This window comes from Cinclus cinclus, chromosome 38 (genome assembly GCF_963662255.1).
Source record: "Cinclus cinclus chromosome 38, bCinCin1.1, whole genome shotgun sequence".
NCBI classification, from domain to species: domain Eukaryota; kingdom Metazoa; phylum Chordata; class Aves; order Passeriformes; family Cinclidae; genus Cinclus; species Cinclus cinclus.
Window position 1 is genome coordinate 488980 of NC_085083.1, and position 27777 is coordinate 516756.

The window sequence follows — 27777 nt, forward strand, 5'->3', positions numbered from 1 at the left end:
CCCCCCATTGCCCCCCATTTCTCCCAATTTCCCCCATTACCCCCCAGTTTCCCCCAGTTCCCCCAGCTCCCCCCAGCTCCCCCCAGTTTCCCCCAGTTTCCCCAGTTCCCCCCAGTTTCCCCCAGTTCCCCCCATTTCCCAGTTCCCCCCAGCTCCCCCCATTTCCCCCCAGTTCCCCCCATTTCCCCCAGTCCCCCCCCAGTTCCCCCCATTTCCCATTTCCCCCAGCTCCCCCCATTTCCCCCCAGTCCCCCCCAGTTCCCCCCCCATTCGCCCCCAGTTCCCCCCATTTTTTCCTCGGCGCTCAGGGCTCTCACCGGGGTCGCCCCGCTCCCGTTTTTTCCCGTTTTCCCGGGATTTTGCCCCGTTCCCAGGCCATGTCCGGGGACTACGAGGAGGACGTTTGCCGCAGCGCTCTGCGCCTCGTGCACGAGCTCTGCTTCGCCCCCCGCGCCCGCCCCCCGCACGCGCGCTGCCTCGAGTTCACCGACCTGCTGCGCCACCGCGGCCACCCCCGGCCCGCCGACACAGGTACGGCGCACCTGGGATACGCCTGGGCGCACCTGGGCACACCTGGGGACACCTGGGGACACCTGGGGACAGGTACGGCACACCTGGGCACACCTGGGGACACCTGGGGACACCTGGGGACAGGTACGGCACACCTGGGCGCACCTGGGGACACCTGGGGACACCTGGGGACAGGTACGGCACACCTGGGCGCACCTGGGCACACCTGCAGACATCTAGGGACAGGTATGGCACACCTGAGCACACCTGAGCACACCTGGGTACTCCTGGGGACAGGTATGGCACACCTGGGCACACTTGGGCACACCTGGGGACAGGTATGGCACACCTGGGCACACCTGGGCACACCTGAGCACACCTGGGGACACCTGGGGACAGGTACGGCACACCTGGGCACACCTGGGCACACCTGGGCACACCTGAGCACACCTGGGGACACCTGGGGACAGGTACGACACACCTGGGCACACCTGGGCACACCTGAGCACACCTGGGTACTCCTGGGGACAGCTGGGCACACCTGGGCACACCTGGGGACAGGTATGGCACACCTGGGCACACCTGGGATGCACCTGGGTGCAGGTACAGCACACCTGAGGAAAGGTACGGCACAACAGGGCAGAGCTGCGTACACCTGGGCACACCTGGAAACACCGGGGAACACCTGGGTACAGGTATTGCACACCTGGGCACACCTGGGCTGGGCCTCCCCTCAGCAATTTGGCCGAATTTTTAGGGGAATTTTGGTGGATTTGGATTTCTTCTATTTTGGTGAATTTTGCTGAATTTTGGCTGAATTTTGGGTGAATTTTGGCTGAATTCAGGTGGATTTTTGTGGGACTTTTACAATTTTGGCTGGACTTTTGCGGGGATTTTTCTGTAATTTTTTTCCATTTTGCCCAAATTTGTATTTTTTCCCCCCAGAAGTGTCCGTCTCCCTCCTTTCCGTCATCGTCACCTTCTGTGGCCTGGTCCTTCTGGGGGTCTCCCTCTTCGTCTCCTGGAAGCTCTGCTGGGTCCCCTGGCGTCACAAGGGGGGTCCCGGGGGGGTCCCCCAAAGGAAAGAACACCCCCAAAATGTGGGGGGGGCACCTTTTGGGGACCCCCTCCCCGAAAGGGGGGACCCCGAGCCCCCCCCCGAGCGTTGTTACCTGGACATGGGACCCTGCCCCGAAATTGGGGGGGCGGGGCGAACCTTGGCCCCTCCTCCCCCAATTTTAGGGGGGCAGGGTTCTCCCCTCCCCCTCCCGGCTGGGGGAGCCCCCCAAGGTCCCCCCGAATTTGGGGGGGACGGTGGGGGAGGGGGGGGGACCCTGCCAGGTGTCCCCTCGCATCAGCTCGGGGGGGGGATGGGTGGCAGGTAAGGGGGGGGAGGGGATGGGGGAGGGGATATTGGGGGTGGGGGAGGGGGGGTGGGAAAGGAGGGGTCTCAAACCCCAAATCCCCCCAAAATCCTCAGCCCCCCCTTCAAAAAAAAAATCATCAGTAACCCCAAATCCTCCCCAAATCCTTCACCCCAAATCCATCACCCCAAATCCTTCACCCCAAATCCATCATCCCAAATCCATCACCCCAAATCCTTCACCCCAAATCCATCACCCCAAATCCATCACCCAAATCCATCACCCCAAATCCTTCACCCCAAATCCATCACCCCAAATCCATCACCCAAATCCATCACCCCAAATCCTTCACCCCAAATCCATCACCCCAAATCCATCACCCAAATCCATCACCCCAAATCCTTCACCCCAAATCCATCACCCCAAATCCTTCACCCCAAATCCTTCATCCCAAATCCATCACCCAAACTCCATCACCCCAAACCCACCTCTCAGCCCAAATCCCCAAAACCCCAAAAGGGTCTCCATCCCCAAATCCCCCAAATCCATCCCAAAATCCCCAAATCCCTCAAATGCCCCAAATCCCCCAAACCCCAAACCCCAAACCCCCCCTCAGCCCAAATTCCCCCAATACCCCCAATCCCCAATCCCCAGCTCTCCCCTTCCCCCCGTCCCTGAAGAACCGCCTCCGTCTCACCTGGGCCAAATCCCCCAAACCCCAAAACCCCCAAAACCCCAATCCCCCAAACCCCAAAACTCCCAAAACCCAAAGCCCAAAACACCCAAAGCCCAAAACCCCCAATAACCCCAAACCCCAATCCCATTCCCAGCTCTCCCCTTCCCCCCATTCCAGGAGAACCTCCTCCATCTCACCTGGGCCAAACCCCCCAAACCCCAAATCCCCCAAATCCCCCAAACCCCAAATCCCCCTCTCCCCAAATTCCCCCAATTCCCCCAATAACCCCAAACCCCAATCCCCAATTCCCCAGCTCTCCCCTTCTCCCCGTCCTAGAAGAACCGCCTCTGTCTCACCTGGGCCAAATCCCCCAAACCCCAAAAGTCCCAAACCCCAAATCCCCCAAAACCCCCAAACCCCAAGTCCCCCAAACCCCAAAAGTCCCAAACCCCAAATCCCCCAAACCCCAAATCCCCTAAACCCTAAATCCCCCAAACCCCAAATTCCCCAAACCCCCCAAACCCCAAATCCCCCAAAACCCCCAAAACCCCAAACCCCAAATCCCCCAAACCCTAAATCCCCCAAACCCCAAAAGTCCCAAAACCCCCAAACCCCAAATTCCCCAAACCCCCCAAACCCCAAATCCCCCTCACCCCAGATTCCCCCAATAATCCCAATACCCCCAATCCCATTCCCAGCTCTCCCCTTCCCCCCGTCCCGGAAGAACCGCCTCCGTTTCACCTGGGCCAAATCCCCCAAACCCCAAAAGTCCCAAAACCCCAAACCCCAAATCCCCCAAACCCCAAATCCCCCAAATCCCCCAAACCCCAAATTCCCCAAACCCCCCAAACCCCAAATCCCCCTCACCCCAGATTCCCCCAATAACCCCAATACCCCCAATCCCATCCCCAGCTCTGCCCTTCCCCCCGTCCCGGAAGAACCGCCTCCGTCTCACCTGGGCCAAATCCAACCTGAGCTCTACGACTCCTCCGCGGCCCAGCCGGGCACCTGCCTGTCCGCTGCTCACCTGGCTGACTCCGGCAGCCCCGGGGCCGGGCCGAGCTCTCCGTGCGGCCGCCTGAGCGTGTCCCTGCGCTACTGCTACGGCTCGCAGCAGCTCCAGGTGCGCGTCCTGCGCGCCCGCGACCTCCCGGCCAAAGACTCCAACGGCTTCTCCGACCCCTACGTCAAGATCTACCTGTTGCCCGACCGCAAGAAGAAATTCCAGACCAAGGTGTTGAGGAGGACGCTGAACCCCGAGTGGGACGAGACGTTCAGTTTCGGGGTCCCCTTCGGGGAGCTCCCGGCGCGTCGCTTGCACTTCAGCGTCTACGACTTCGATCGCTTCTCGCGGCACGATTTGATCGGGCAGGTGGTGCTGGAGAACCTGCTGGAGGTGGCCGAGGCGAGGCCGGAGGTGCCGATTTGGAGGGACATTCAGGAGGGGTCGGGGGTGAGTGACACCCCAAAAATTGGGGAAACACAAAAAAAGGTCCTAAAAGATCCCAAAAAACCCCAGGAAAAAATCCCAAAAGGTCACAGACAGGTGAGAGAACAGGGACAGGTGAGGGCACAGGTGACACCTGGAGGGACATTCAGGAGGGGTCGGGGGTGAGTGACACCCCAAAAATTGGGGAAACACAAAAAAAGGTCCTAAAAGATCCCAAAAAACCCCAGGAAAAAATCCCAAAAGGTCACAGACAGGTGAGAGAACAGGGACAGGTGAGGGCACAGGTGACACCTGGAGGGACATTCAGGAGGGGACGGGGATGAGTGACACCCCCAAAAATTGGGGGAACCCAAAAAAAAGTCCTAAAAGATCCCAAAAAACCCCAGGAAAAAATCCCAAAAGGTCACAGACAGGTGAGAGAACAGGGACAGGTGAGGGCACAGGGACAGGTGAGAGAACAGGGACAGGTAAGGGCACAGGTGACACCTGGAGGGACATTCAGGAGGGGATGGGGGCGAGTGGACGTCCTAAAAAATCAGGGAACCCCAAAGAGTCCAAAAAGATCCCAAAATGTCACAGGAAAGCATCCTGTCCTCACCTGTCCTGTCCTCACCTGTCCTGTCCTCACCTGTCCTGTCCTCACCTGTTCTGTCCTCACCTGTCCTGTCCTCGCCTGTCCTGTCCTCATCTGTCCTGTCCTCACCTGTTCTGTCCTCACCTGTTCTGTTCTCACCTGTCCTGTCCTCACCTGTCCTGTCCTCACCTGTTCTGTCCTCACCTGTCCTGTCCTCATCTGTGCTGTTCTCACCTGTCCCTGTGCTCACCTGTCCCTGTTCCTCACCTGTCCCTCACCTGTGCTCACCTGTGCTCACCTGTGCTCACCTGTCTCTCCTGTCTCTCCTGTCTCACCTGTCCCCCAGGAGAAGGCCGACCTGGGCGAGGTGAATTTCTCTCTCTGTTACCTGCCCACGGCCGGGCGCCTCACGGTCACCGTCATCCGCGCCTCCAACCTGCGCGCCATGGACCTCACCGGCTACTCAGGTGTGTCACAGGTGGGGACAGGTGTGGGACAGGTGTGGGACAGGTGAAGGATAGGTGGGACAGGTGAGGACAGGTAAGGCAGGTGAGCTCAGGTGGGACAGGTGGGGACAGGTGAGGACAGATGAGGACAGGTGGGACAGGTGAGGACAGGTGAGGATAGGTGAGGACAGGTGTGTCACAGGTGAGGACAGGTGAGCTCAGGTGGGACAGGTGGGGACAGGTCAGCCCAGGTGGAGACAGGTGAGCTCAGGTGGGACAGGTGAGCACAGATGGGGACAGGTGAGCCCAGGTGAGGACAGGTGAGCACAGGTGTGTCACAGGGGAGGATGGGTGAGGATAGGTGGGGACAGGTGAGCACAGGTGAGCTCAGGTGGGCACAGGTGTGTCACAGGTGAGGACAGGTGAGGACAGGTGAGGACAGGTGTGTCTCACGTGAGCTCAGGTGAGGACAGGTGCATTCAGGTGGGACAGGTGAGCACAGGTGAGCGCAGGTGAGCTCAGGTGAGCTCAGGTGAGCTCAGGTGTTTTGGGTCATTCTGGATTATTCCGGTTTTTTGGGGTTTTCTGTTCTTTGGGGTTTTTCTCACCTGCTCTGCTCCATCCCCGTTTCCGATGCGTTATTCCCGGTTTTTTTTGAGTTATTCCCGTTTTTTTTGAGTTATTCCCGTTTTTTTTGAGTTCTTCCCGGTTTTTTTGAGTTATTCCCGTTTTTTTTGAGTTCTTCCCGGTTTTTTTTGAGTTATTCCCGTTTTTTTTGAGTTATTCCCGGTTTTTTTGAGTTATTCCCGGTTTTTTTGAGTTCTTCCCGGTTTTTTTGAGTTCTTCCCGGGTTTTTTTTGAGTTATTCCCGGCTTTTTTTGAGTTCTTCCCGGTTTTTTTGAGTTATTCCCGTTTTTTTTGAGTTATTCCCGGTTTTTTTGAGTTATTCCCGGCTTTTTTTGAGTTCTTCCCGGTTTTTTTGAGTTATTCCCGTTTTTTTTGAGTTATTCCCGGTTTTTTTGAGTTATTCCCGGTTTTTTTTGAGTTATTCCCGGGTTTTTTTGAGTTCTTCCCGGTTTTTTTGAGTTATTCCCGTTTTATTTTGATTTATTCCCGTTTTTTCTTTTAGTCATTCCCGATTTTTTTTGTTTATTCCCATTTTTCTGCTTTATTCCCGTTTTTTTTAGTCATTCCCAGGGTTTTTTTTGAGTTCTTCCCGGTTTTTTTATTTATTCCCGTTTTTTGACTTATTCCCATTTTTTTTTTAGTCATTCCCGATTTTTCTTGTTTATTCTGATTTTTTTTGCTTTATTCCCGTTTTTTGTTTTTTTTTTTTTTTTTGAGTTATTCCAATTATTTTTTTTCGGCTTGTCCCGGATTTCCCCTCCCCTCTCCCGTTTCTTTTTTGCTTTATTCCGATTTTTTTTTTTTTTGCGTTATTCCAATTTTTTTTCTGCCTTATTCCAATTTTTTTTGCCTTATTCCAATTTTTTTTCTGCCTTATTCCATTTTTTTCTGCCTTTTTCCAATTTTTTTTTGCCTTATTCCATTTTTTTCTGTCTTATTCCAATTTTTTTGCCTTATTCCAATTTTTTTTGCCTTATTCCAATTTTTTTTCTGCCTTATTCCAATTTTTTTCTGCCTTACTCTATTTTTTTTGCCTTATTCCAATTTTATTTTACCTTATTCCATTTTTTTTCCGTTACTCCCATTATTTTTTTGCGTTACTCCGATTTTTTTCCCCGACTCATTCCAATCATTTCATTTTTCTTTTTTCCGGGGGGCTGCGATATTCACCCCCATTTCTTTTCCTTTTCCATCCCTCCTGGATTTCCCCTCTTCTCTCCAATTTTTTTCTGCCTTATTCCAATTTTATTTCTGCCTTATTCCAATTTTTTTTCTGCCTTATTCCAATTTTTTTTGCCTTATTCCATTTTTTTTGCCTTATTCCAATTTTTTTTTTGCCTTATTCCATTTTTTCTGCCTTATTCTATTTTTTTTGCCTTATTCCAATTTTATTTTACCTTATTCCATTTTTTTTCCGTTACTCCCATTATTTTTTTGCGTTACTCCGATTTTTCCCCGACTCATTCCAATCATTTCATTTTTCTTTTTTCCGGGGGGCTGCGATATTCACCCCCATTTCTTTTCCTTTTCCATCCCTCCTGGATTTCCCCTCTTCTCTCCAATTTTTTTCTGCCTTATTCCAATTTTTTTTCTGCCTTATTCCAATTTTTTTTTGCCTTATTCCAATTTTTTTTCTGCCTTATTCCAATTTTTTTTCTGCCTTATTCCAATTTTTTTTGCCTTATTCCAATTTTTTTTCTGCCTTATTCCATTTTTTTCTGCCTTATTCTATTTTTTTTGCCTTATTCCAATTTTATTTTACCTTATTCCATTTTTTTTCCGTTACTCCCATTATTTTTTTGCATTACTCCGATTTTTCCCCGACTCATTCCAATCATTTCATTTTTCTTTTTTCCGGGGGGCTGCGATATTCACCCCCATTTCTTTTCCTTTTCCATCCCTCCCGGATTTCCCCTCCCCTCTCCTCTCCCTCCCCTCCGGGGCCGTTCCCAGACCCGTACGTCAAGGCCTCGCTCATGGCCGAGGGACGGCGCCTCAAGAAGCGCAAGACGTCCATCAAGAAGAACACGCTCAACCCCAGCTACAACGAGGCGCTCGTCTTCGACGTCCCCCACGAGAGCGTGAACCACGTCAGCCTCACCATCGCCGTCGTCGACTACGACTGGTTTGTACTGGGAGCGCTGGGAGGGCGGTCTCGGGTGGGTTTGGGGTTTTTTTGGAGGGTGTTTGGGTTATTTTGGGGTTTTTTGGGGTGTTTGGGTTAATCCCGGATGCTCTTGTGTTGACGTCCACCATGAGAGCGTCAGCGTCGTTGGGTTGAACTGGTTTGTACTGGGAGCACTGGGAGCATTGGGAGGGCGGTTTTGGGTGGGTTTGGGGTTTTTGGGGGGGGTTTTTTGAGTGGGTTTTTGGGGTTTTGGGGGTTTTGGGGGTGTTTGGGTTAATCCCGGATGCTCTTGTGTTGACGTCCACCATGTGAGCGTCAGCGTCATTGGCTTGAACTGGTTTGTACTGGGAGAACTGGGAGCACTGGGACGGCGGTTTCAGGTGGGTTTGGGAGTTTTTTGGGGGGTGTTTGGGAGGAATTTTGGGTTTTTGGGGTTTTTGGGGTGTTTGGGTTAATCCCGGATGCTCTTGTGTTGACGTCCACCATGTGAGCGTCAGCGTCATTGGCTTGAACTGGTTTGTACTGGGAGAACTGGGAGCACTGGGACGGCAGTTTCAGGTGGGTTTGGGAGTTTTTTGGGGGGTGTTTGGGAGGAATTTTGGGTTTTTGGGGTTTTTGGGGTGTTTGGGTTAATCCCGGATGCTCTTGTGTTGACGTCCACCATGAGAACATCAGCGTTTTTGGTTTGAACTGGTTTGTACTGGGAGCGCTGGGAGCGTTGGGAGGGAGGTCTTGGGTGGGTTTGGGGGTTTTTGGGAGGTATTTTTGGGTGGGTTTTTGGGGTTTTTGGGGGTTTTGGGGTTTTTTGGGGTTTTTGGGGTTTTTGGGGTGTTCGGGTTAATCCAGGATGCTCTACGGTTGACGCCCACCATGAGGGCGTCAGCGTCGTTGGGTTGAACTGGTTTGTACTGGGAGCACTGGGAGCATTGGGAGGGCGGTTTTGGGTGGGTTTGGGGTTTTTGGGGGGGGATTTTTTGAGTGGGTTTTTGGGGTTTTGGGGGTTTTGGGGTGTTTGGGTTAATCCCGGATGCTCTTGTGTTGACGTCCACCATGAGAACATCAGCGTTTTTGGTTTGAACTGGTTTGTACTGGGAGCGCTGGGAGCGTTGGGAGGGAGGTCTTGGGTGGGTTTGGGGTTTTTTGGGAGGTATTTTTGGGTGGGTTTTTGGGGTTTTTTGGGGTTTTTGGGGTTTTTGGGGTGTTCGGGTTAATCCAGGATGCTCTACGGTTGACGCCCACCATGAGAGCATCAGCGTCGTTGGTTTGAACTGGTTTGTACTGGGAGCACTGGGAGCGCTGGGACAGCGGTCTCGGGTGGGTTTGGGGTTTTTTGGGGTTTTTTTTTGAGTGGGTTTTTGGGGTTTTGGGGTTTTTTGGGGTGTTTGGGTTAATCCCGGATGCTCTTGTGTTGACATCCACCATGAGAGCATCAGCGTCGTTGGTTTGAACTGGTTTGTACTGGGAGCACTGGGAGCATTGGGAGGGCGGTTTTGGGTGGGTTTGGGGTTTTTTGGGGGGGGGGGTTTGAGTGGGTTTTTGGGGTTATTTTGGGGTTTTTGGGGTGTTTGGGTTAATCCCGGATGCTCTTGTGTTGACATCCACCATGAGAGCGTCAGCGTTGTTGGCTTGAACTGGTTTGTACTGGGAGCACTGGGAGCATTGTGAGGGCGGTTTTGGGTGGGTTTGGGGTTTTTTTGTTGGTGTTTGGGGAGGATTTTGGGGTTTTTGGGGTTTTTGGGGTGTTTGGGTTAATCCCGGATGCTCTTGTGTTGATGTCCACCATGAGAGCGTCAGCGTTGTTGGTTTGAGCTGGTTTGTACTGGGAGCACTGGGAGCGCTGGGACGGCAATTTCGGGTGGGTTTGGGGGGTTTTTTGGGTGGGATTTGGGGTTTTGGGGGTTTTTGGGGTTTTGGGGGATTTGGGTTAATCCCAGACGCTCTACGGGTGACGTCCACCATGAGAGCGTCAGCGTCGTTGGCTTGAACTGGTTTGTACTGGGAGCACTGGGAAGGGATCTGGGGGGTTTCAGGATGATTTTGAGGGGTTTTGGGGGAATTTTGGGGGTTTTGGGGGGAATTTTGGGGGTTTTTGGGGTGTTTGGGGTCACCCCAGAGCAATGGGATTCTCCTTGACGAAAATCCTTCGTGTTGTTGGTTTGAACTGGTTCGTACTGGTTTGTACTGGGAGTATCCAGGCTGGTTTTGAGGGGTTGGGGAGAGAGGGGGGATGGATTTTGGGGAATTTTGGGAGAATTTTGGGGGGTTTGGGGTCATCCCTGACCCCCCAAAATCGGGCACGAGGCTGTTCTGGGTGGGCCAAATTTGGGGTCATTTTGGGGGATTTTGGGATCGTTTTGGGGTTTTTTGGGGGGGGAATTTTGGGGTGATTTTGGGGGATTTTGGGGTTGTTTCGGGGAATTTTAGGGTAATTTGGGGGCATTTTGGTTTCATTTTTGGGAAGATTTGGGGTTATTTCGGTGGAATTTGGGGTCCCTCCAAACTGGGATTTTCTTGGAAAATTTTGGATTGGGAAATTTTGGAATTTTTGTTTTTTTGTTTTTTTTTTTTTTTTTTGGGCTCCCCCTGAGCCCCCAAAATCGGGCACAAGGATGGGACGGGGCTGTTCTAGATGGGCCAAATTTGGGGTCGTTTTGTGGGATTTTGGGATCATTTTGGGAGATTTTTGGGTTGTTTTGGGGGATTTTGGGGTTATTTTGGGGGATTTTGGGGTCGTTTTGGGGGATTTTGGGTTCATTTTGGGGGATTTTGGGTTCATTTTGGGAGATTTTTGGGTCGTTCTGGGGGATTTTGGGTTCATTCTGGGGGGAATTTGGGGTCTTTTTGGGAGATTTTGGGTTAATTTTGGGGGGATTTTGGGGTCGTTTTGGGGGATTTGGGGTTCATTTTGGGGGGATTTTGGGTTCCCTTGGGAGATTTTGGGGTCGTTTGGGGGGATTTTGGGTTCCCTTCAAATGTGCTTTTTAAGGGGGATATTTTGGGGTCGTTTTGGGGTCGTTTTGGGGAATTTTTGGGTCGTTTGGGGGGATTTTTGGGGTAATTTGGGAAATATTTTGGTTTGTTTTGGGTAGATTTTGGCGTCCTTCCAAACTGGGTTTATTTGGGGAATTTTGGGTGAGGGATTTTGTTTTGTTGTTTTTTTTTTTTTTTGTGCCCCCCCTTCACCCCCCGAAATTTGCCACGAGGATGCGATGGGGCCGTTACGGACGGACCAAATTTGGGGCCGTTTTAGGGAATTCTGTCGTAGTTCCAGGCAATTTTATGGAATTTTTTGGGCGATTTTAGGGTCCCTCCCAACCGTGTATTTTTTTGGTGATATTTTTGGGGGGCGTTTGGATTTTTTTGGGGTCCCCCATGACCCGCCCTGACCTCCCCCTCCCCAATAGCATCGGGCACAACGAGGTGATCGGGCTGTGCCGCGTGGGCAGCGACGCCGACGGCCCCGGCCGCGAGCACTGGGCGCAGATGTTGGCAAATCCCCGAAAACCCATCGAGCACTGGCACACCTTGGTGGAGGTCAGAGACCCCCCCAAAAAATCCCAAAAAATCCCCCCAAAATTCACAGATCCCATAGGAACCCCATAGATCCCATAGGAAACCCATAGATCCCATAGGGACCCCACAGATCCCATAGGAACCCCATAGATCCCATAGGAACCCAATAGGAACCCCACAGATCCCATAGGAACCCCACAGATCCCATAGGAACCCCATAGATCCCATAGGGACCCCACAGATCCCATAGGAACCCCATAGATCCCATAGGAAACCCCATAGATCCCATAGGAACCCCATAGATCCCATAGGGACCCATAGATGCCATAGGAACCCCATAGATCCCATAGGGAACCACGGATCCCATAGGGACCCCATAGATCCCATAGGAGCCCCATAGATCCCATAGGGATCCCATAGATCCCATAGGGAACCCCACAGATCCCATAGGAACCCCATAGATCCCACAGGAAACCCATAGATCCCATAGGGACCCCATAGATCCCATAGGAACCCCATAGATCCCATAGGGACCCATAGATGCCATAGGAACCCCACAGATCTCATAGGGATCCCATAGGAACCCTATAGATCCCATAGGGACCCCATAGATCCCATAGGAACCCATAGATCCCATAGGATCCCATAGGAACCCCATAGATCCCATAGGGACCCCACAGATCCCATAGGGAACCCCACAGATCCCATAGGAAACCCATAGATCCCATAGGAACCCCATAGATCCCATAGGGACCCCACAGATCCCATAGGGAACCCCACAGATCCCATAGGAAACCCATAGATCCCATAGGAACCCCATAGATCCCATAGGGACCCCACAGATCCCATAGGGAACCCCACAGATCCCATAGGAACCCCATAGATCCCATAGGAACCCCACAGATCCCATAAGGACCCACAGATCCCATAGGAACCCCATAGATCCCATAGGAACCCCACAGATCCCATAGGGACCCACAGATCCCATAGGGACCCCATAGATCCCATAGGGAACCCCATAGATCCCATAGGAACCCCACAGATCCCATAGGGACCCACAGATCCCATAGGAACCCCACAGATCCCATAGGGAACCCCATAGATCCCATAGGAACCCCACAGATCCCATAGGGACCCACAGATCCCATAGGAACCCCACAGATCCCATAGGGACCCCATAGATCCCATAGGAACCCCACAGATCCCATAGGGAACCCCATAGATCCCATAGGGACCCACAGATCCCATAGGGAACCCCACAGATCCCATAGGGACCCACAGATCCCATAGGAACCCCACAGATCCCATAGGGACCCCATAGATCCCATAGGAACCCCATAGATCCCATAGGAACCCAATAGGAACCCCATAGATCCCATAGGGAACCCCATAGATCCCATAGGAACCCCACAGATCCCATAGGGACCCACAGATCCCATAGGAACCCCATAGATCCCATAGGGATCCCATAGATCCCATAGGGACCCACAGATCCCATAGGGATCCCTGGTAGCCAAAGGGGACCTCGGGATCCCTGACAGTGACCCCTGCCTGTCCCCGTGTCCGTCCCCGTGTCCGTCTGTCCGTGTGTCTGTCTGTCCGTGTGTCCGTGTGTCCGTGTGTCCATGTGTCCGTGTGTCCGTGTGTCCGTTCCTGTCCTTGTGTCCCGTCCGTGTGTCCCCGTCCATCCCCCTGTCTGTGTGTCCGTCTGTCTGTGTGTCTGTGTCCATCTGTCCCCGTGTCCGCGTGTCCCTTTGTCCGTCTGTCCGTGTGTCCCCGTGTCTGTGTGTCCATCTGTCCATCTGCCCATCTTTCCGCCTGTCCGTCTGTCTGTGTCCGTCTGTCCGTGTGTCCCTTTGTCTGTCTGTCTTTCCGTGTATCCATGTGTCCCCCTCTGTCCATCCGTGTGTCCGTCCATGTGTCCGTCCGTCCGTCCGTCCGTCCATCCGTGTGCCCGTCTGTCCATCCATTCGTGTGTCCGTGTGTCCGTCCCCGTGTCCCTCCGTCCGTCCGTCTGTCCATCCATTCGTGTGTCCGTGTGTCCGTCCCCGTGTCCCTCCGTCCGTCCGTCTGTCCATCCATTCGTGTGTCCGTGTGTCCGTCCCCGTGTCCCTCCGTCCGTCCGTCTGTCCATCCATTCGTGTGTCCGTGTGTCCGTCCCCGTGTCCCTCCGTCCGTCCGTCTGTCCATCCATTCGTGTGTCCGTGTGTCCGTCCCCGTGTCCCTCCGTCCGTCCGTCTGTCCATCCATTCTTGTCCGTCCCCATGTCCGTCCCCGTGTCCGTCCGTCCGTCCCCAGGAGAAGGCTCTGACCAAGGCGGCGCCGCGGGACAAACCCGCCCTGGGGGAGCCCCTGGGCCCCCACTGAGCTGTGAGAGCCAAACTGGGAGCACTGGGAGGGGACTGGGCCATACTGGGAGTTCACAGTTTCATACTGGGAGTTTCCATTTTCATACTGGGAGGCCATCCTGGGCCATACTGGAGCCATACTGGGAAGCCATATTGGGCCATACTGGGTCATACTGGGAGCTCCCTGGGCCATACTGGGGCCATTCTGGGAAGCCATACTGGGCCATACTGGGAAGCCATACTGGGCCATACTGGGAGTCCCCATTTTCATACTGGGAAGCCATATGGGTCCATACTAGTCCATACTGGGCGGCCCTATTGGGAAGCCATACTGGTCCATACTGGTCCATAATGGGAGTCCATACTGGGAGACCATACTGGGGATCCATACTGGGAAGCCATACAGGCCCATACTGGGAGGCCATACTGGTCCATACTGGTCCATACTGGGAGGTCATACTGGGAGTCCATACTGGCAGGCCATACTGGTCCATACTGGGAGTCCATACAGGTCCATACTGGGAGGCCATACTGGGAGTCCATTCTGGGAGTCCATACAGGCTCATACTGGGAGGCCATACTGGGAGTCCATACTGGTCCATACTGGGAGTCCATACTGGTCCATACTGGGAGGCCATACTGGGAGTCCATAAAGGCCCATACTGGGAGGCCATACTGGTCCATACTGGGAGTCCATTCTGGGAGTCCATACAGGCTCATACTGGGAGGCCATACTGGGAGTCCATACTGGTCCATACTGGGAGTCCATACAGGTCCATACTGGTCCATACTGGGAGTCCATACAGGTCCATACTGGGAGTCCATACTGGTCCATACTGGGAGTCCACACTGGGAGTCCATACAGGTCCATACTGGTCCATACTGGGAGGCCATACTGGTCCATACTGGGAGTCCACACTGGGAGTCCATACAGGTCCATACTGGTCCATACTGGGAGTCCATACTGGTCCATACTGGTCCATACTGGTCCATACTGGGAGTCCATACTGGGAGTCCATACTGGGAGTCCATACAGGTCCATACAGGACCATACTGGTCCATACTGGGAGTCCACACTGAGAGTCCATACAGGTCCATGCTGGTCCATACTGGGAGGCCATACTGGTCCATACTGGGAGGCCATACTGGGAGTCCATACTGGTCCATACTGGGAGTCCATACTGGGAGGCCATACTGGTCCATACTGGGAGTCCATACAGGCCCATACTGGGAGGCCATACTGGTCCATACTGGTCTATACTGGGAGGCCGTGCTCAGAGGCCATACTGGTCCATACTGGGAGTCCATACTGGGAGGCCATACTGGTCCATACTGGGAGTCCATACAGGCCCATACTGGGAGGCCATACTGGTCCATACTGGTCTATACTGGGAGGCCGTGCTCAGAGGCCAGACTGATCCATACTGGGAGGTCATACTGGGAGTCCATACTGGGAGGCCATACAGGGAGTCCATATTGGTCCATACAGGTCCATACTGGTCCATACTGGTAGTCCATACTGGTCCATACTGGGAGTGCCTACAGGTCCATACAGGTCCATACTGGTCCATACTGGGAGTCCATAGAGGTCCATACTGGGAGTCCATACTGGTCCATACGGGTCCATACTAGTCCATACTGGGAGTGCATAGAGGTCCATACAGGTCCATACTGGGAGTCCATACTGGTCCATACTGGGAGTCCATACTGGGAGTCCATACAGGTCCATACTGGGAGTCCATACAGGTCCATACTGGTCCATACTGGGAATCCATACAGGTCCATACTGGGAGTCCATAGAGGTCCATAGCGGTCCGCACTGGTCCGTACTGGTCCATACTGGGAGCCCCCCTCTCTCCCCAGGGCCATCGGGGACCGAAGCCATGGGGCCCCCCCGGGCCCCCCCCGGGCCCCCCCGAACCCCAAGACACGGGGGGGCCCCGCCCCCCCCACTGTGAACCCCAAATTCGGGGTGGGGGAGGGGCCCCACCCCAGGACCCCCCCAAAATAAGGGGCTCCCCTCCCCCCCCCCCACTCCCCCCTTTGTGTCACGTGTTTGTTGTGGGGGCGCCCCGAAAGAATTTTGGGGTGTTCCCCCCTCCCCACCCCCAAAAAAACCTCGGGATGCCCCTCCCCCCATCCCAAAAAATGGGACACACCCCCCCCCCCCCAAAACAAATCCAACCCAAAAAGGGACCCTCGGGACCCTAAAAGGATTTTGGGGTGTCCCCCACCCCAAAAAGGGACCCCAAAAAGGAGACCCCCAAAAAGGGACCCCAAAAAAAGGGACCCCAAAAAAGGGACCGCAAAAAGGGAGACCCCAAAAAGGGAGACCCCGAAAAGGGAGACCCCGAAAAGGGAGACCCCAAAAAAGGGAGATCCCAAAAATTGACAACAAAAAAGGGACCCCAAAAAAGGGACCCCAAAAAGGGACCCTAAAAAAGGGACCCCAAAAAAAGAGACCCCAAAAAGGGAGACCCCAAAAAGGGAAAACAAAACAGAGACCCCAAAAAGAGTCCCCAAAAAGGAACCCCAAAAAGAGACCCCAAAAGGGACCCTAAAAAAGGGACCCCAAAAAAGGAGACCCGAAAAAGGGAGACCCCAAAAAGAGACCCCAAAAGGGACCCTAAAAAAGGGACCCCAAAAAAGGAGAGACTCCCGAAAAAGGGAGACCCCAAAAAGAGACCCCAAAAGAAGAGAACCCAAAAAGGGACCCCAAAAAGAGACCCCAAAAGGGACCCTAAAAATGGACCCCAAAAAAGGGACCCCAAAAAAGGAGACCCCAAAAAGGGAGACCCCAAAAAGAGACCCCAAAAGGGACCCTAAAAATGGACCCCAAAAAAGGGACCCCAAAAAAGGAGACCCCAAAAAGGGAGACCCCAAAAAGAGACCCCAAAAGGGACCCTAAAAAAGGGACCCCAAAAAAGGGACCCCAAAAAAGGAGAGACTCCCGAAAAAGGGAGACCCCAAAAAGAGACCCCAAAAGAAGAGAACCCAAAAAGGGACTCCAAAAAAGGGACCCCAAAAAGAGAGACCCCAAAAAGGGAGACCCCCAAAAAGGGACCCCAAAAAAGGAGACCCGAAAAAAGAGACCCCAAAAAGGGACCCCGGGGTTGTCCCTTGTCCCCTCCCCCCATTTTTGTCACCCCTCCCCCCCCGTGTGTCCCCCCCCAAATTTCCCAACCCCTCCCCCACCCCAGTGTTTGTTTGTCCCCTCCCCCACCCCTCGGTGTCCCCTCCTTCCCCCCATGGGGCCGGGGGGGTCCCCAAAGCCATAAACCCCTCCCCCCAAAAATGAATAAAAAAACCCCAAAGATGAATTAAAAAAACCCCAAAAATGAATAAAAAAAACCCCAAAAATGACCAAAAAAACCCCAAAAAAATGAAAGAAAAAAAAAAGAAAAAATGACAAAAAAAACCAACAAAACCCAGAGGTGCCGGAACCGCGCGACATTGGGGGACATTTGGGGACATTTTGGGGGATTTGGGGCCATTTTTGGGGACATTTAGGGACATTTTGGGGGACATTTTTGGGAACATTTTTGGGGACATTTTGGGGGATTTGGGGACATTTTGGGGGACATTTGGGGACATTTTGGGGACTTTGGGGGACATTTGGGGACATTTTTGGGGACATTTTGGGGGATTTTGGGACATTTTGGGGACATTCAGGGGATTTTTGGGGACATTTGGGGACATTTTTGGGGACATTTTGGGAACATTTGGGGACATTTTGGGGACATTTGGGGGATTTGGGACATTTGGGGACATTTTTGGGGGCATTCGGGGAATTTTTGGGGACATTTGGGGGACATTTTGGGGGATTTGGGGACATTTTGGGGACACTGGGGACATTTGGGGACATTTTTGGGGACATTCAGGGGAATTTTGGGAACATTTGGGGGATTTAGGGACATTTTGGGAATATTTTGGGGACATTGGAGACATTTTTGGGGACATTTGGGAACATTGGGGACACTGGGGACACTGGGGACATTTTTGGGGACATTTTGGGGACATTCGGGGTCGTTTGGGGACATTTGGGGGATTTGGGGGATTTGGGACATTTGGGGACATTTTTGGGGACATTTGGGGACATTTGGGGACATTTAGGACATTTTGGGGACATTTGGGGACATTTTGGGACATTTTTGGAAATTTGGGGACATTTGGGACATTTGGGGGTGTTGGGAACATTTGGGGGACATTTTTGGGGACATTTGGGGGATTTGGGGACATTTGGGGGAAATCGGGGACAGCTTGGGGACATTTTGGGGACATTGGGGACATTTTGGGATTTTTGGAGATTTGGGACATTTGGGGACATTTGGGGGATTTGGGGACATTTTGGGGACACTTAGGGGGTTGGGTACACGGGGGACATTGGGAAGAGTGCGGGGTCTTGGGGACATTTGGGGAAATTGGGGACATCGGGGGGTTGGGGACATTGGGGACATGGAGGGGACACTGGGGACAGAGGACACAGGGGACACTGGGGGGGATTTGGGGACACTGGGGAGGGATTTGGGGACATTTTTGGGGGTCGGTGACACTCGCGGGGCCGCGCTGGGAATGTCGCCGCTCCCCTCCCCCCCCCGTCCCCTCCCCCCCGTCCCCTCCCCCTTCGCCCCCTCCCCCACGCCCCCTCCCCCGCCCCTCCGGAGCTCCCGAACGGAGCCGAGCGGAGCCGAAAACGAGCCCGAACCGACACGAGCGCGAACGGAGCCGAGCGGAGCCGAACCCGAGCCCGAATAGAGCCGGAGCCGAGCGGAGCCGAACGGAGCCGAACCCGGGGCCGAGCACGGACGAGCGCTGGCGAACCGCGCCGAAGCGGAGCCGAACCGAGACCGAGAGCGGACGAACATCTCCGAACGCATCCGAACCGAACCCGAACGCCACCGAACCGGTGCCGAACCCTCCCGAAGCGGAGTCGTACCCTCCCGAAGAGGACCCGAACCCTCCCGAAGAGGACCCGACCCCTCCCGAAGAGGACCCGAACCCTCCCGAAGAGGACCCGAACCCTGCCGAGCGGAGCCGAGCGCGGGCGGGGGCGCGGGGCCCCGGCGGCCGCTGGAGCGATGCTGAGGCCCGGCCCGGTGAGTGGGACTCCCCAGTATGGACCAGTAACCCCCAATTCCCCTCCCAGTATGGACCAGCAGCTCCCAATCCCCTCCCGGTATGGACCCGGCCTCCCCGCATCCCTCCCAGTACGGACCAGTAACCCCCATCCTCCTCCCAGTACGGACCCGCTTCGCCCCTCCCAGTATGGACCAGCAGCCCCCATCCCCCTCCCAGTAAGGACCAGTCTTTCCCAGTAAGGACCGGTCCCTCCCAGGACGGACACGGGCCCTCCTCATCCCTCTCCCAGTATGGACCCGGCCTCTCCGCATCCCTCCCAGTACGGACCAGTCCCAACCAGTATAGACCCGGCCCCTCCGCATCCCTCCCAGTAAGGACCAGTCCCTCCCAGTATAGACCCGGCCCCTCCGCATCCCTCCCAGTAAGGACCAGTCCCTCCCAGTATAGACCCGACCCCTCCTCACCCCTCTCCCAGTACGGACCAGTCCCTCCCAGTATAGACCCGACCCCTCCTCACCCCTCTCCCAGTAAGGACCAGTCCCTCCCAGTACGGACCCGGCTCGTTTTTTGGGGTCAGTTTTGGGGGCTCGATTTGGGGGTGGGGTCCCAATTTTTTTGGGGGGGGGAGGGGTAATTTTGGGGGGTCCTTTTGGGGTCCCCGATTTGGGGGAGGGGTCAGTTCGGGGATCCCAATTTTGGGGGAATTTGGGGATCCCAATTTTGGGAATCCCATTCAGTGGAAAATTTTGGGGTTCCCAATTTTGGGGTTCCCAATTTTGGGGGAATTTTGGGGTCCTATTTAGGGGGGGAATTTTGGGGATCCCAATTTTTGGGGGGGTTGGTGTCGTTTTTGGGGATCCCAATTTTGGGGTTCCCAATTTTGGGGGAATTTTGGGGATCCCAACTTTGGGGATCCCAATTTTGGGGATCCCAATTTTGGGGGAATTTGGGGATCCCAATTTTGGGGATCCCATTCAGTGGAAAATTTTGGGGTTCCCAATTTTGGGGACCCCAAATCTGGGGGTCCTTTTTAGGGGGGAATTTTGGGGATCCCAATTTTGGGGTTCCCAATTTTGGGGGAATTTTGGGGATCCCAATTTTGGGGGAATTTTGGGGATCCCAATTTTGGGGGTCCCAATTTTGGGGGAATTTTGAGGTCCTATTTAACGAGGAATTTTGGGGTTCCAAATTTTGGGGTTCCAAATTTTGGGGGAATTTTGGGGATCTCAATTTTGGGGATCCCAATTTTGGGGAATTTTGGGGATCCCAATTTTGGGGCAGGGATGGAGGCCTGGCCCCGATCCCCTCCCCCAAACCCTGCAGGGACCCCCCGGGGCCAGGGGACACACCTGAGCTGGGGGGTGGGGCACACAGGTGTGCGCAGGTGTGCGTGTACAGGTGTGCGTGTACAGGTGTGTGTGTGTACAGGTGTGTGTGTGTACAGGTGTATGTGTGTGTCTGTGTGTGTGTGTACAGCTGTGTGTGTGTACAGGTGTATGTGTGTGTACAGGTGTAGTGTGTGTACAGGTGTGTGTGAGTGTGTGTGTGTGTGTGTGTGTGTGTGTGTCTGTGTGTGTGTGTACACAGGTGTGTGTGTGTACAGGGGTATGTGTGTGTGTGTGCGTACAGGTGTGTGTACACAGGTGTGTGTGTGTACAGGTGTGTGTGTGTACAGGTGTATGTGTGTGTACAGGTGTGTGTGTACAGGTGTGTGTGTGTGTACAGGTGTATGTGTGTGTCTGTGTGTGTACATACAGGTGTGCGTGTACAGGTGTGCGTGTGTACAGGTGTATGTGTGTGTCTGTGTGTGTGTACAGGTGTGTGTGTGTACAGGTGTATGTGTGTGTACAGGTGTGTGTGTACAGGTGTGTGTGTGTGTGTACAGGTGTATGTGTGTGTCTGTGTGTGTGTACAGGTGTATGTGTGTGTACAGGTGTGTGTGTGTGTCTGTGTGTGTACATACAGGTGTGCGTGTACAGGTGTGCGTGTGTACAGGTGTATGTGTGTGTCTGTGTGTGTGTGTACAGGTGTGTGTGTGTACAGGTGTATGTGTGTGTACAGGTGTGCGTGTACAGGTGTGTGTGTGTGTGCACAGGTGTGTGTGTACAGGTGTGTGTACAGGTGTGCATGTACAGGTGTGTGTGTACAGGTTTGTGTGTACAGGTGTGCGTGTACAGGTGTGTGTGTGTGTACAGGTGTATGTGTGTGTCTGTGTGTGCGTACAGGTGTGTGTGTACAGGTGTGTGCGTGTGCAGGTGTGTGTGTGTGCACAGGTGTGTGTACAGGTGTGTGTGTGTGTGTACAGGTGTGCATGTACAGGTGTGTGTGTACAGGTGTGTGTGTACAGGTGTGTGTCTGTATGTGTACAGGTGTGTGTGTACAGGTGTGTGTGTACAGGTGTGTGTCTGTATGTGTACAGGTGTGTGTGTGCGTGTGTGTGCAGATGTGTGTGTACAGGTCTGCGTGTACAGGTGTGTGTGTACAGGTGTGTGTCTGTGTGTGTACAGGTGTGTGTGTGTACAGGGCTCTGTGTGTGTATGTGTGTGTGTGTACAGGTGTGTGTGTCTGTGTGTGTTTACAGGTGTGTGTCTGTGTGTATACAGGTGTGCGTGTGTACAGGTCTGTGTCTGTACAGGTGTGTGTGTCTGTGCACAGGTGTGCATGTACAGGTGTGTGTGTGTGTGCATGTGTGTATGTACAGGTGTGCATGTACAGGTGTGTGTGCGCGTGTGTGTGTGTGTGCGCGCACAGGTGTGTGTGCGCGCACAGGTGTGTGTGCGCGCACAGGTGTGCATGGGTGTGTGTGCGCCCAGGTGGGGGTGTGTGTGCACACACGCCCACAGGTATGTATGGATGTGTACGGATGTGCTCAGGTGTGTACAGTGTGTGTACAGGTGTGCTTAGGTGTGTTTGTGTGTACAGGTGTGTGTGTGCAGGTGTGTGTTTGTGCACAGGTGTGTGTGTACAGGTGTGTACAGGTGTGTGTGTACAGGTGTGTGTGTGCACAGGTGTGTGTTTGTGCACAGGTGTGTGTGTACAGGTGTGCACAAGTGTGTGTGTACAGGTGTGTGTGTGTGTGTACAGGTGTGTACAGGTGTGTGTGTACAGGTGTGTGTGTGTACAGGTGTGTGTGTGTGTACAGGTGTGCACAGGTGTGTGTGCCCAGGTGGGGGTGTGAGTAGGCACACATGTGCAGGTATGTATGGATGTGTACAGATGTGCTCAGGTGTGTACAGATGTGTGTGCACAGGTGTGCACAGGTGTGCTCAGGTGTGTTTGTGTACAGGTGTGTGCGTGTACAGGTGTGCACAGGTGTGTGTGTGCAGGTGTGTGTGTTTGTGCACAGGTGTGTGTGTGTGTGTGTACAGGTGCGCACAGGTGTGTGTGCATGTACAGGTGCGTGTGTGTGTGCCCAGGTGAGTCCAGATGTGCTCAGGTGTGCACAGGTGTGTGTGTTTACAAGTGTGTACAGGTGTTTACAGGTGAGTACGGGTGTGTACAGCCGTGCTCAGGTGTGCACAGATGTGTGTGCACAGGTGTGCAGAGGTGTGTTTGCACAGGTGTGCACAGTTGTGCTCAGGTGTGTGTGTACAGGTGTGCTCAGGTGTGCTCAGCCGGGCACATACAGGTGCGCACAGGTGTGCACAGATGTGCTCGGGTGTGTTTGTACAGGTGTGCTCAAGTGTGCTCAGGTGGGCGCATACAGGTGTGCTCAGGTGTGTACAGGTGTGCTCAGGTGTGCTCAGGTGTGTGCAGCTTTGGCCCCTCCCCCTTTTTCCACCGCCCCCAGGTGGATTTTGGGCTTCCCTCCTTTCATTTCTGGGGTCTCCAGGTGAATTTGGGATCCCCAGGTGAATTTTGAGGTCTCCAGGTGAATTTTGGGATCCCCAGGTGAAATTTGGGGTCCTGATCTGGATTTTGGGGTCTCCAGGTGAATTTTGGGGTCCCCAGGTGAATTTTAGAGGTGTCCAGGTGAATTTTGGGATCCCCAGGTGAATTTGGGGTGTCCAGGTGAATTTGGGGGTCCCAGGTGAATTTTGGGATCCCCAAGTGAATTTTTGAGGGTCCCAGGTGTATTTTGGGGTCTCCAGGTGAATTTTGTGATCTCCAGGTAAAATCTTGGGATCCCCAGGTGAATTTGGGGGTCCCAGGTGAATTTTGGGATCCCCAGGTGAATTTGGGGTGTCCAGGTGAATTTTTGGGATCCCCAGGTGAATTTTTGGGATCCCCAGGTGAATTTGGGGTGTCCAGGTGAATTTTGGGCGTCCCAGGTGGATTTTTGGGATCCCCAGGTGAAATTTTGGGATCCCCAGGTGAATTTTTGGGTCCCCAGGTGAATTTTGGGTTCCCCAAATTTCTATTTTGGGATCCCCAGGTGAATTTTGGGGTCCCAGGTGAATTTTGGGATCCCCAGGTGAATTTGGGATCCCCAGGTGAATTTTGGGGTCCCAGGTGAATATTTGGGGCGTCCAGGTGAATTTTGGGGGTCCCAGGTGAATTTTTGGGGTGTCCAGGTGTATTTTGGGGGTCCCAGGTGCATTTTTGGGGTGTCTCAGGTTGGTTTTTTTTGGGGGGGGGTCTGTAGGATTTTGGGGTGTCCTGGGTGGGGTCTGGAGAATTTTGGGGGGCCGGAACCAATCAGGGATTTGGGTTTTTTGGGGGGGGGTCTCGAGGCCTTTTTTGGGGGGGTCCGGAAGATTTTGGGGTCTCGGGAGGAATTTTTTGGGGGGGGGTCTGGAGGAATTTTTTTGGGGGGTGGGGTCCAGGTAATTTTGGGGGTTCCAGGTGATTTTGGGGGGTCCTGAGGATTTTGGGGGGGTCCAGGTGATTTTGGGGGGGTTCCAGGTGATTTTGGGGGGGGTACCAGGTGATTTTGGGGTGTCCAGGTGATTTTCGGGGGTGTCCAGGTGATTTTGGGGGGTCCTGAGGATTTTGGGGGGGGGTCCAGGTGATTTTTTTTTGGGGGGGTCTCGGATCCGTTCCGGGGGGGGGTCCCGGTGATTTTGGGGGGGGTCCCTGCGGTACCTGGGGGGTCCCGATGATTTTTTTTTTGGGGGGGTCCCGGGGGTCTCCGGTTCAGTTTGGTTTGGAGGGGGCGGAGCGAGAGGATCCGGGTGGGGGAGGGGATGGTGGGGGGGAGGGGCTTTGCACGCTGGCGTGAGCAGGGAGGAGGAATTGCACACCTGAGCGCAGGTGAGCAGTGGGTGCGCACCTGAGCAGGTGAGGGGGGACAGGAGGGGTTTGCACGCTCGTGTGAGCAAGGGTTGCACACCTGTGTGTGTGCAGGTACAGGTTACACACCTGTGTGTGTGAGCAAGGGTTGCACACCTGTGTGTGTGCAGGTACAGGTTACACACCTGTGTGTGTGAGCAGGGGTTGCACACCTGTGTGTGTGAGCAAGGGTTGCACACCTGTGTGTGTGAGCAGGGGTTGCACACCTGTGTGCGTGCAGGTACAGGTGACACACCTGTGTGTGTGCAGGTACAGGTTACACACCTGTGTGTGTGAGCAGGAGTTACACACCTGTGTGCGTGCAGGTACAGGTGACACACCTGTGTGTGTGCAGGTACAGGTTGCACACCTGTGTGTGTGAGCAGGTACAGGTTGCACACCTGTGTGTGTGAGCAGCCCTTGCACACATGTGTGAGCAGGGGTTGCACACCTGTGCAGGTGTGACCCTGTGTCTTGCACACTTGGGACCCCTCCCCAAATCCCTGGGGCCCCTCCCCTCACCCCAGGACCCTCCTCCTGTCCCCAGGACCCCTCCCCTGACCCCTCCCCTGACCCCAGGACCCCTCCCCTGACCCCTCCCCAATTCCCAGGACCCCTCCCCTGAGCCCTCCCCAATTCCCAAGACCCCTCCCCTGACCCCTCCCCTGACCCCAGGACCCCTCCCCTGACCCCTCCCCAATTCCCAGGACCCCTCCCCTGACCCCTCCCCAATTCCCAAGACCCCTCCCCTGACCCCTCCCCTGACCCCAGGACCCCTCCCCTGACCCTTCCCCAATTCCCAAGACCCCTCCCCTGACCCCTCCCCTGACCCCAGGACCCCTCCCCTGACCCTTCCCCAATTCCCAAGACCCCTCCCCTGACCCCCCTGTCCTCTCTCCTCTCCTCTCCTCTCCTCTCCCCCCAGCTCCACCCGGGCCCCTGAAGCCGGCGATGCCCCTGGCCCTTGGCTCTCCTTAGGATGGCGCGGCCACCTCACCTGCGGCGCTGGTGGCCCCCGGCTCCTCCCCGGCCTCCTCTCCTCCTGCTCCTGCTCGCCGCCGTCCCTTGGCTGCCGGCCGCGCCGGCCTCCTCGCCCAGCCCGTGCCCGGCCGCCTGCACCTGCAGCAACCAGGCCAGCCGCGTCATCTGCACGCGGCGCGAGCTGCTGGAGGTGCCGCAGAGCATCTCGGTGAACACGCGCTACCTGAACCTGCAGGAGAACCACATCCAGGTGATCCGCACCGACACCTTCAAGCACCTGCGGCACCTGGAGATCCTGCAGCTCAGCCGCAACCTGGTGCGCAAGGTGGAGGTGGGCGCCTTCAACGGGCTGCCCAACCTGAACACGCTGGAGCTCTTCGACAACCGGCTGACCACGGTGCCCACGCAGGCCTTCGAGTACCTGTCCAAGCTGCGGGAGCTGTGGCTGAGGAACAACCCCATCGAGAGCATCCCCAGCTACGCCTTCAACCGCGTGCCCTCGCTGCGCCGCCTCGACCTGGGCGAGCTCAAGCGCCTCGAGTACATCTCCGAGGCCGCCTTCGAGGGCCTGGTGAACCTGCGTTACCTCAACCTGGGCATGTGCAACCTCAAGGAGATCCCCAACCTGACGGCGCTGGTGAGGCTGGAGGAGCTGGAGCTGTCCGGGAACCGCCTGGGCCGGGTGCGGCCGGGCTCCTTCCAGGGCCTGGGCAGCCTGAGGAAGCTGTGGCTGATGCACGCGCGCGTGGCGGCCGTCGAGAGGAACGCCTTCGACGACCTGAAGGCGCTGGAGGAGCTGAACTTGGCTCACAACGACCTGGCCTCGCTCCCTCACGACCTGTTCGCCCCCCTGCACCGCCTGGAGCGCGTCCACCTGCACCACAACCCCTGGCGCTGCGACTGCGACGTGCTCTGGCTCAGCTGGTGGCTCCGCGAGACCGTGCCCAGCAACACCAGCTGCTGCGCCCGGTGCCACGCGCCGCCCGCGCTGCGCGGCCGCTACCTGGGCGAGCTGGAGCCCGGCCACTTCACCTGCTACGCTCCGGTCATCGTGGAGCCGCCGGCGGACCTCAACGTCACCGAGGGCATGGCGGCCGAGCTGAAGTGCCGCACGGGCACGGCCATGACGTCGGTGAATTGGCTGACGCCCAACGGGACGCTGATGACGCACGGCTCGTACCGCGTGCGCATCTCGGTGCTGCACGACGGAACGCTCAACTTCACCAACGTCACCGTGCAGGACACGGGCCAGTACACCTGTATGGTCACCAACGCCGCCGGCAACACCACGGCCACCGCCACGCTCAACGTCTCGGCCGCCGACGCCGCCGCAGCCGCCGCCGCCGCCGCCGCCGCGGCCACCGGTTACACCTATTTCACCACGGTCACCGTGGAAACCACCGAAGGCGCCGGAGGCGACGAACAAACCCCCCAGACCCCCGCGGCGCCCACGGCGGCCGGCTGGGAACCGGCCGGCGCCTCCACGGCCGCTCCGGCCACTCGCGCCACCGGCAAACCCTTCACCGTCCCCGTCACCGCCGCCGCCGGCGCCGCCGCCGCCGGCGGGGGAGGCCTCCAAGATTTGGACGACGTCTTGAAGACCACCAAGATCATCATCGGTTGCTTCGTGGCCATCACCTTCATGGCCGCCGTCATGCTGGTGGCTTTCTACAAGCTCCGCAAGCAGCACCAGCGCCACAAGCACCGCGGCGGCCCCGCGCGCGCCGTCGAGATCGTCAACGTCGAGGACGAGCTGGCCGGAGGAACCGGCGGCGCCGGAGGAGGTTCCGGCAACGCCGGCGTCGGAGGGGACAACCGTTTGGCGTTGCCGGCGTTGGAGAGGGAGCACCTGGACAGGTACGCGGCGTTGGCCGCGCATTACGGCGGGCCGGCGGCGGCGTTGGGCTGCGGGAAGACGCCGCTGCTCAACTCGGTGCACGAGCCGCTGTTGTTCAAGAGCCCTTCCAAGGAGAACGTGCAGGAGACGCAGATTTGAGGGGTTTTGGGGGTAATTTTTGGTTGTGTTGTTATTTTTTGGTTTTCTGGTTTTTTTTTTTTTTGGGGGGTGGGTTTGGTGATGGAGGAGCCCGCCCTGGAAAAAAAACAAACAAAAAAACAAACAAACAAACAAACAAACAAACAAAAAAACGAACAAAAAAACCAACAGAACGAAACAAAAGAAAACAAAAAAAAAAAAAAAAAAGGAAAGGAAGAACGAAACGGAAAAAAAAAAAGACAATAAGGAAAAAAACAAAAAAAATATCGGATCCCCCCCCTCCTTCTCTCCACGGAAAAATCGCGACTCCAGGAAAAAGGGAGGAGGAAAAAATAAAGTTGGAATGAGAGTGGGGAGGGGGGAAAAAAAAATGGGGGAGTTGGAGGTTGGAGGAAATGGGGAGAGAAACCCGAAAAATGTGGAGGAGACTTTTGGAAAAATGGGGGAGAATCGTGGAGAAAAAATGTGGGGAGAACCCCCCCACCCCCCCAAAAAAAAAAAAACAAAAAAAATGTGGGGGAGACTTTGGAAAAAATGTGGGGAGACTCCTGGAAAAAAAAAAAACAAATGTGGGAGAGACTCTGAGGAAGAAGTGGGGAATGGTCCCCAAAAAATGGGGGGAAAAACCCTAAAAAATGTGGGGGAGACGCTCCTGGAAAAGGTGGAGGGGGAAAAAGAAAATAATAATAATAATCCCAAAAAAAAACTGTGGGGGAGGTTGTGAGGAAGGAGGGGGGGATTTGACCCCCCCCCAAAAAAAAAAAAAAAATGGGAGAGACTTCAGAAAAAAAAACAAAACAAAAAAAAAAAAAGGGGAACCCCCGGAAAATGTGGAGGGAAAAAAAAATCCCTAAAAATTGGGGAAACTCCTGAA

General features: G+C 54.9%; 2 protein-coding genes across 2 annotated transcripts; both read left to right on the forward strand.

The window, feature by feature from the left end:
• Window positions 1–377: 377 nt before the first annotated feature.
• SYT3 (synaptotagmin 3) lies at window positions 378–13655 on the forward strand. Its single transcript, XM_062512559.1, has 7 exons — window positions 378–531; window positions 1456–1891; window positions 3463–4003; window positions 4921–5041; window positions 7601–7772; window positions 11180–11309; window positions 13587–13655. The coding sequence occupies exons 1-7, from the start codon at window positions 378–380 to the stop codon at window positions 13653–13655; spliced, it is 1623 nt and encodes a 540-aa protein (XP_062368543.1).
• An 11250-nt stretch (window positions 13656–24905) lies between these two features.
• On the forward strand, window positions 24906–27640 carry LRRC4B (leucine rich repeat containing 4B). Its single transcript, XM_062512560.1, has one exon. The coding sequence runs from the start codon at window positions 24906–24908 to the stop codon at window positions 26901–26903; it is 1998 nt and encodes a 665-aa protein (XP_062368544.1). The 3' UTR covers window positions 26904–27640.
• Window positions 27641–27777: the final 137 nt, after the last annotated feature.

What these genes read in the sequence shown, in the direction of transcription:
- SYT3 (XM_062512559.1), top strand. Translation starts at nt 378, where the DNA reads ATGTCCGGGGACTACGAGGAGGACGTTTGCCGCAGCGCTCTGCGCCTC. An exon ending in CCCCCGGCCCGCCGACACAG is followed by an intron (nt 532 to 1,455) that starts GTACGGCGCACC and finishes TTTTCCCCCCAG; the next exon opens with AAGTGTCCGTCTCCCTCCTT. An exon ending in GCCGTCGTCGACTACGACTG is followed by an intron (nt 7,773 to 11,179) that starts GTTTGTACTGGG and finishes CCTCCCCAATAG; the next exon opens with CATCGGGCACAACGAGGTGA.
- LRRC4B (XM_062512560.1), top strand. Translation starts at nt 24,906, where the DNA reads ATGGCGCGGCCACCTCACCTGCGGCGCTGGTGGCCCCCGGCTCCTCCC.